At 37.6% G+C, this 7,553-nt stretch overlaps 1 protein-coding gene across 1 annotated transcript; it reads left to right on the forward strand.

Annotated features, from left to right (window-relative positions):
• Positions 1 to 5,045: 5,045 nt before the first annotated feature.
• Positions 5,046 to 5,975, forward strand: LOC140516631 (olfactory receptor 4P4-like). Its single transcript, XM_072627633.1, has one exon. It carries the CDS (start codon positions 5,046 to 5,048, stop codon positions 5,973 to 5,975), a length of 930 nt encoding a protein of 309 aa, XP_072483734.1.
• The last annotated feature ends 1,578 nt before the right edge of the window (positions 5,976 to 7,553 follow it).

The following is a 7,553-nucleotide window of genomic DNA, read 5'->3' on the forward strand; positions in this document are numbered from 1 at the left end:
TGTGGGTGGATCTAGTCAATTGGCAGAGAGAGAATCACATTAAATTTTCCACAGCAGCATTCTATTGGAAGGTGGGGAGGAGAGACAGACAGAGAGAGAGAGGGAGAGAGAGAGAGAGAGAGAGAGAGAGAGAGAGAGAGAGAGAGAGAGAGAGAGAGAGAGAGAGAGAGAGAGAGAGAGATGGAGAAACACAAAGAGAGACAGAAACAGAGAGAAGGGAGACAGAAAGAGAGAGGAGGAAGACAGAGAGAGGGAAAGAAGGAGGAGGAGGAGGAGGAAAGCATGAGGGGGGAACAGGAAGAGGAGGCAGAAAGGGAGAATATGTAGAAGGGGAGAATAATAGTGGATTCTACAGGGAGGTCCATAATATTTTCCTAGGTGTCACTTATACTTCTGGGATACACTCAGATATTGGAGAAACCAGGTTTGGCTATTTTCAATACCCAGTCAACACCGATCACCTAGCAGTCACAATGTTATATAGTCTTCATGATTTGCTGCGCAAGAAGAAGAGGGAAGGCAACTGAATGCCAAAGTACAATTTCTGCTTGTGGTATATATGTTAAGGAAGCAGCATAATCATCACTGAAAAGTAACAGAGTGAGTAAAGTTTGCTTCTGGTTGGTAATAGTCTGCTTGTTGGAGAGCTTTGAAGGGCCTCTGGGAGCCATCTCCCTAGACTCTAATATGCCTTTAAATTTAGGTAATACTCATTAAATTTTTCCTGGAAAGATTTTTGCTTCAAAGGTTTAATGAGGAGACAGCGACTTTGAATGCCTGATTGATATGTTTTATGGACTCTGGTCCAGATGGAGTGGAATTATCTACAGAACATCAGTCCTTCTTACCATCCTAGTGAGTTACAGTCATTATAAAAAAACACAGCTTCCTCCCAGTTGAGATAAAGACTTTTGGAAATTCTTTCAACTATTGTCTTGCACCACACAGATTGATTTTTGCCAACAATGCTTCCTCAGGTAACAGTTCAGGTTTTCAGGTGCTATTTTGGGGTTCTTATAATATGGCATAATTACAGCTCTTATTCGCTTGTTTTCTTTTCCATGTAATATTTATTTTCATTGCCTTGTGTCCTGCATTTTCCCTAGACCAGGGATTTTTTAAACCTGTTGCTGTGCCCTTGATAGCATTTGCCTGTCTGGAAAATCTTGTGGGCACTCAGGAATAATGTTGTTAAATGCATAAAATATAATTCATGTTATTACAAAGGGACTCAATTGTATTATTAAAAAGATGTACTTTTTTTTCCACCCAGCATCGCAGACACCCTAAAATCTATCTGTGTTTCCCAGGTTAATACTCCTTTCCTATACATAGCACCATTCTGTTAGTGTCATAAATCTGTATTATTTTCATGAATGTGTTTGTGTATATTTATATACATTTCTTCTAAAATCGTCATCTTTATAGATTAAGTAATCAAAACTCTTTAATTGTTTTGGGAGAGATCTGCACCAACTCATTAACATAGAAAACATATAAAATAGGCCACTTCAATACAACCACAGGGCCCATTCTCTATACAGTCTCCTCAAAATTATTTTCCTCTATTTCCCACGTGTATTTCTTGTCACTGATTCCTTCCTCACTTCCTTGGATTCACACATGGGGACCAAGGTGAGTGAAAATATATGGATAAAAGGGTTGTTCTGAGGAAAATGCCATCTAAAGCTCTTATGTATTATGGAACCACGATCAATTATTTTTTAGGCATCAGTTTGTTCCTCTCTAAAACATTTTTGAAGCAGCAAAGGAGGCACTTAGGTGGACATGATTTCACTTATATTATTGATCCTTACAGTGGAACGGTGCTTAATGTATTTCAAAATATATTGTCAAATATTATCTGGTCTATAACCAGGAGCCTGTGATGTGTCAAGTATCCATTATGATTCCTTTTTTTTTGTGAATAATGAGGCTCAGAGATATTGAATCATGTGCCAAAATTCAAACTACAAGGTATACAGTAGGATACACTAGATGTCATCCCATTACAGACTTGTTCCACTAGGACAGCCCCCTGTGCTCCTTCCATCAGTCACTGGAACTAAGAAGAGAAATGGATTTATCATAAAGGGTTTGCCAGAAACCCCATAGTTTATAGAGGATTATTTTTTGTTTCCTTAAAAATAACAAAGCATGTAAATAAGAAAGTCTATTAAGCCCTCTCAACTCCCTTTTTATTTGCTCCTAACTACTTAATCTCTTGGAAAAATAATGTTATATTGTACATCATATGTAAATGTTTCTGTTTTTAGAGAAAAAAGAAGGAAGGACGGAAACAGAAAGAATGAAAGAAAGAAAAAGAAGAAAAAAGAATGTGAAGGAAGGAAGGAAGGAAGGAAGGAAGGAAGGAAGGAAGGAAGGAAGGAAGGAAGGAAGGAAGGACACAGAAAAAGAGCACACAGAACTAGGATTCCAAATCAAACCTTCCAACTGCAAGAGCATTACTTTTCGTGTTGCATCCCATTGATAGCTTTTAAAATATTCCAACAGGAGACAGTAGTATCTATGTTAATTTCTCTCCCTTTAGAACTTTGAAAAATATATTGACGGGAAGGCATTGAATTTTAATCCAGAGCACCTAGTTCTGAAGACCAGCACAATTGCTTAATAGCTATGACAATCAACAAATCACTCCACAATGTGATATTCAGTTTTCTCATCTGTAAAGGGAGAGATTGAGTTTTGATGAAATCCTAGTTCTCTTTCAACTTCAAAGTTCCATATATGATTTATCATGTAATAGATTAGAGTCAGAACTCTTACAGAGATATGGGATATACAGCTGAGAAATGTGTGAAATACTTCAGGATTTTTTTCTTCTGTATTCCACTTTGGAAAATTCAGGAATGCACTGTTTCTGTCTACTTCCAATGTATTAGACACCAAAGCACAGGATACACCTTACTAATTGAAAGGTAACCTAACATCACACTAGATTCCAGTTGAATTTTCTCAGGGTGCTTGGAACACTATTGAAATTCTGGAGAGGAATTGAGCAGAAATTATGTTAGGCATTCATTCTAAATGGCAGCAGATGTTCATAGTTTTATTCTCTCTTATCTATAAAACAGACCATGTCCTCCAAATGGGAAGGATTTTGAATTAACTTGAGCTCAATAACAGATAATGATGACAAGTCAGTTCTCTTAGATCCATAAGAAAATCTGTTAATTCTCGTATCCCTCCAAGTACAATCACAGCACTCAGCCCACAATAAATGCTTCTTCTAACAGTATGTATCTCCACATATCCTTATTAAAATCCTACCACATGAAAAATATAACACAGAAAGCACTGTCTTGAGGACGGCAAAATGCCTAACAGCAAAAACTGCATCTGGAGGGCAGCTAGGTGGCCCAGTGAATAGAGCATCTGCCCTGGAGTCAAGAGAACCTAAGTTCAAATCTGTGTGCAGACACTTGACATTTACTAGCTGTATGACCTTGGGCCAGTTACTTAACCTAAATTGCCTTGCCTCTTCCCTCCATTTTTTTTTAAACTCAGATGTTTGTGTCCCACATCTGATAGAGACAGAATTCTTAGGCACAATTCCCTAGTCCTGCCTCATTCTGACTGGGGTGTGACTCAGCTCTTTATTTCTCAATTACTGGGAGGTGTTGAGTTGTTGGTCCTGGTTTCCATGGTCTTTATTGACATGTTACCATCTGTAAAACCTTAAATTCCATGATGTTTGTCAATAGATAGTGAAGTGACACGCTAATCTTGCTTGCTGGGATGGTGACATTTTGGCACTCTCTCCATCTTCTTATGATACTGAGGTTACCGTTTTGTGGGCTCGATCAAATATTTCACTATATGTGCGACTCAAAAGTCCCATTGATACTTGCCTGCACAGTCATATATGCTGGTGGATTTTAGTATCTGGAGTAATGTGCAAAGTTCTAGTTTTACATTTAAAAAATGACACTGATATGATAATATAATGTCCAGAAGAGGGCAAACAGTATGGTGGTAAACATCAATATCATGCCAGAAGAGTATCTATTGAAATCAGTGGAAATATTCATTCATAAAAAAGAAGGCACCACAACATTTTCAATTACATGAGGGAATTACTAGAGGAAGAAGAATTGTTCCCAGTCTATAGGATGGAGTGGAAGTCACGGATATAAGTTGCAAAGAGGCAGATTTGTTTTCAATACGAGGACAAATACTTCCTAAATACTATTTAAAAGGGGAATAAAGTCTGTTGGACTGTATTTGATTCCGTAGGTAAGAATAATACGAGATGTATAAATAAGCTTCAGTGTCCAGGGCCTAGCAAATATTTAATGCTTGGGGTAGCAGGGTTAATTGACTGGAGAAAGGAATCAACTGGGGTAGAGGTAGGTGGTAAGATGGTACGTGGGAAATGTAGTGGACCAAATTAAGTTTATCTTTTGCCTGGGCTACCCCTTACTTAATGTAAAGACACTTCCATCATTGGTTTCTGAGAACTTTTTAAAGCATTTGTAGAAAATCTATTTTTACTCATCTGATTCCTGGGCAGCACATAATTTGGTTTATGCTGTTTTTGTGTGTATGTGCGTATGTCCACAGTGTCCTCACTTGACTATTGTTTGACGCTTTAAAAGACAGAAATGACAAAATTTAATTTAGTTTATTCTAATGAATTACTTAGGTATATGGGATGGGAAAGGGCCTACAAATCTATTGCTTTTGATGATGGCTTTTGATATCCCCTTATATATTAATCTAATACACACACACACACACACACACACACACATATATATATATATTTGTATGTATGCATGTATATAATTAATATATTAATCCCTGAATTGAAATCTCATGTTTTTGATCCATTCATTTAAGATGTTTTATTTAATCATGTCTAAAAATGAGATCAAATTTAAGAACACAGTGTAAATTGTAGTAATGATGTGAACTTTGACTTTATCTTCAAAAAAATTAGTCGTTGCTAGCCAGGCTTTATCGTGCCATCTATATTTTCAGGTTAATTAAACTTCTGGACAAGTATTTCCTTCTCTCAATACATGGAAAATCAGAATAATGTCACTGAATTTATACTCTTGGGACTTCTCATGAAGAAAGAAATGAAGACAATGTGTTTTGTCATTTTACTGGCCTGTTATTTAACAATCTTACTGGGGAATTCCGTTATTTTTATCACCATCATATCCAGTCATCTGATGCAGCAACCCATGTACTACTTTCTTTGGCACTTGTCCTTCATGGATCCATGCTTCACTTCCACCATAGTTCCCAGGCTGACCAGGGACTTAATTGTCACTAGGAAGGCCATCTCCTACAATTACTGCATGACCCAGCTCTTTACCTCTCATTTACTGGGAGGTGTTGAGATGTTCATCCTGGTGTCCATGTCCTTCGATCGTTATGTTGCCATCTGTAAACCCTTACACTACATGACAATCGTCAACAGGCAGAGGTGCAACATGCTGATCCTGCTTGCCTGGGTGGTGGCATTTTGGCATCCCATTGCCCAGCTACTCATGATCCTAAGGTTACCTTTCTGTGGCCCTAATCAAATAGATCATTATATGTATGATTCAAAACCACTCTTAAAGCTTGCCTGCACAGACACACAGGTTGATAGTATTTTAGTCATTGCTAACACTGGAATGGTTGTCTTGGCAACCTTTCTGGTCTTGCTGGCATCTTACATCATCATATTATATAATCTCAGGGAACACTCCTCTGAGGGTCGGAGGGAAGCCCTCTCCACCTGCGCTTCCCATGTGATGGTGGTTGTTCTGTTCCTTATACCTTGTATCTCCACCTATATCCCACCCACCAATTTTGTAAACAATGACAAAGTGTTCTCAGTGTTTTACACTGTGATTGCACCTATGTTGAACCCTCTCATCTATACACTGAGAAATGCAGACATGAAGAATGCCATGACAATGGTGTGGTCCAGGAAACTGACTTTGTTATTCAAATAAAACAGATGAATTTCAACTTGTGATTTTCTTTTTCTTTTACATTCACCCAGTTAAGAAATAAGTATTTGGATCACAAAACTTTCATTAATAAACAGTACCATAAATAACAGGGACTACCCAGACTCCATAACACCTAGAAAATGGTATATTTCATGGTTATCAAAGGGTTTTCCTGAATCCTTAATGGTATATTAGATATCTAGACCAGTGACTACATTGCCCATTGACTGCTTTCACTGAACTTTCAGTCTGGTCACATGTACACTAGTTCTGCTTATAGCATTAGTCATCGAATGGCTTTTACAAAGAGGTAGAATAATGAACACATAAGCTTATCTCTTTACAACTTCAAACTCTGGGAAGGGAAAGGGGATTAGGTTGATAGATTAGCTCAGTTGTTATAAAGCGCGGTCCTCGTTTCAAATTCAATGTCCCCATTGGGTTCAAGTACCAGGCACCAGTGGCTTCCAAGTCTTTCCTGCTAGGCTGGCTTAATGCAATATCCTGCCTAAAATCCTGGTTTATGTGTCAGCATGGCTACCACTCTCAGGCCCAGGGGAGATTACTCCCTGAATATGGAGAATGAGGGCAAATAAAACAAAATAAAACAAATACCCAATATGCATTTCTCAGAACCACAGGGTAAAATTAAGAGGAGAGGAGAGGAAGGTTTCTTTCTTGAATCAATGATTCATTCAGTCCATGGTGCCTGTGCTGGGGGGTTAATCTTCACCCTGTCTGAAATGTTGAAACAGGAAAAAGAGAATGACTGTCCCAGCCTCCCAATTTTAAAGATAGAAACTGTTCTATTTTTGAAGGCAATCAAGGGAAGAAACTCCCACTCATGTGAAATAGGATGTAGCAAAAGTGTTTTTTCTTCCATGTTAGACTAACTTGACATATTAAATATATACACACACATAAATACACACATAGACGCATATATCAATGCACACACAGATTCATATATAGACATACATTTAAATCTAAATTAAAACACCATTTAACTCAGGGCAAGTCACTTAATCTCTGTTTCTGTCAGTTTCATCATCCATAAAACGGGGATAATAATCAATACCTGCCTTGTAGGTTTGTAGGAAGAATCAAATGAAATAATATTTATAGTGTTTAACACAATACTTGGCATATAATAAGATGAAATAAAAACCATGAAAACAAATTTCTGAGTAGTTAATAATCAATGTATTAATTAGGTTAGCCAACAATCATGAAGTTGATAGTCAACAAACCAAACACTCTCCACCCCCAATAGAAAATTTAAGAGCCTTAAATAAATTTGCAAAGAGAATACCCATGATAAGTAAAAATCAAACGTTACTGGCGCATCTTTAAGGAAGAGGTAGACTAGAAGACTTCAACTTCTCTTGCTGAGAATGTGCCTTAATCATTAGACACAATAGCCTCCAGATTGCAATCCATCTCCATCCAGACTCCTCTCATTTATTTTCTCTTTTATAAACTGGTTCAACCCAAAATTTAATGTACAAGGATAGGGCCTCCTTTCTCCAGACTAAGGACATGTCAAGACTGGATATTCTGTTTATACTCCTAGTTGAG

The sequence above is a fragment of the Notamacropus eugenii genome, chromosome Y, assembly GCF_028372415.1.
Source record: "Notamacropus eugenii isolate mMacEug1 chromosome Y, mMacEug1.pri_v2, whole genome shotgun sequence".
Lineage (NCBI taxonomy): Eukaryota > Metazoa > Chordata > Mammalia > Diprotodontia > Macropodidae > Notamacropus > Notamacropus eugenii.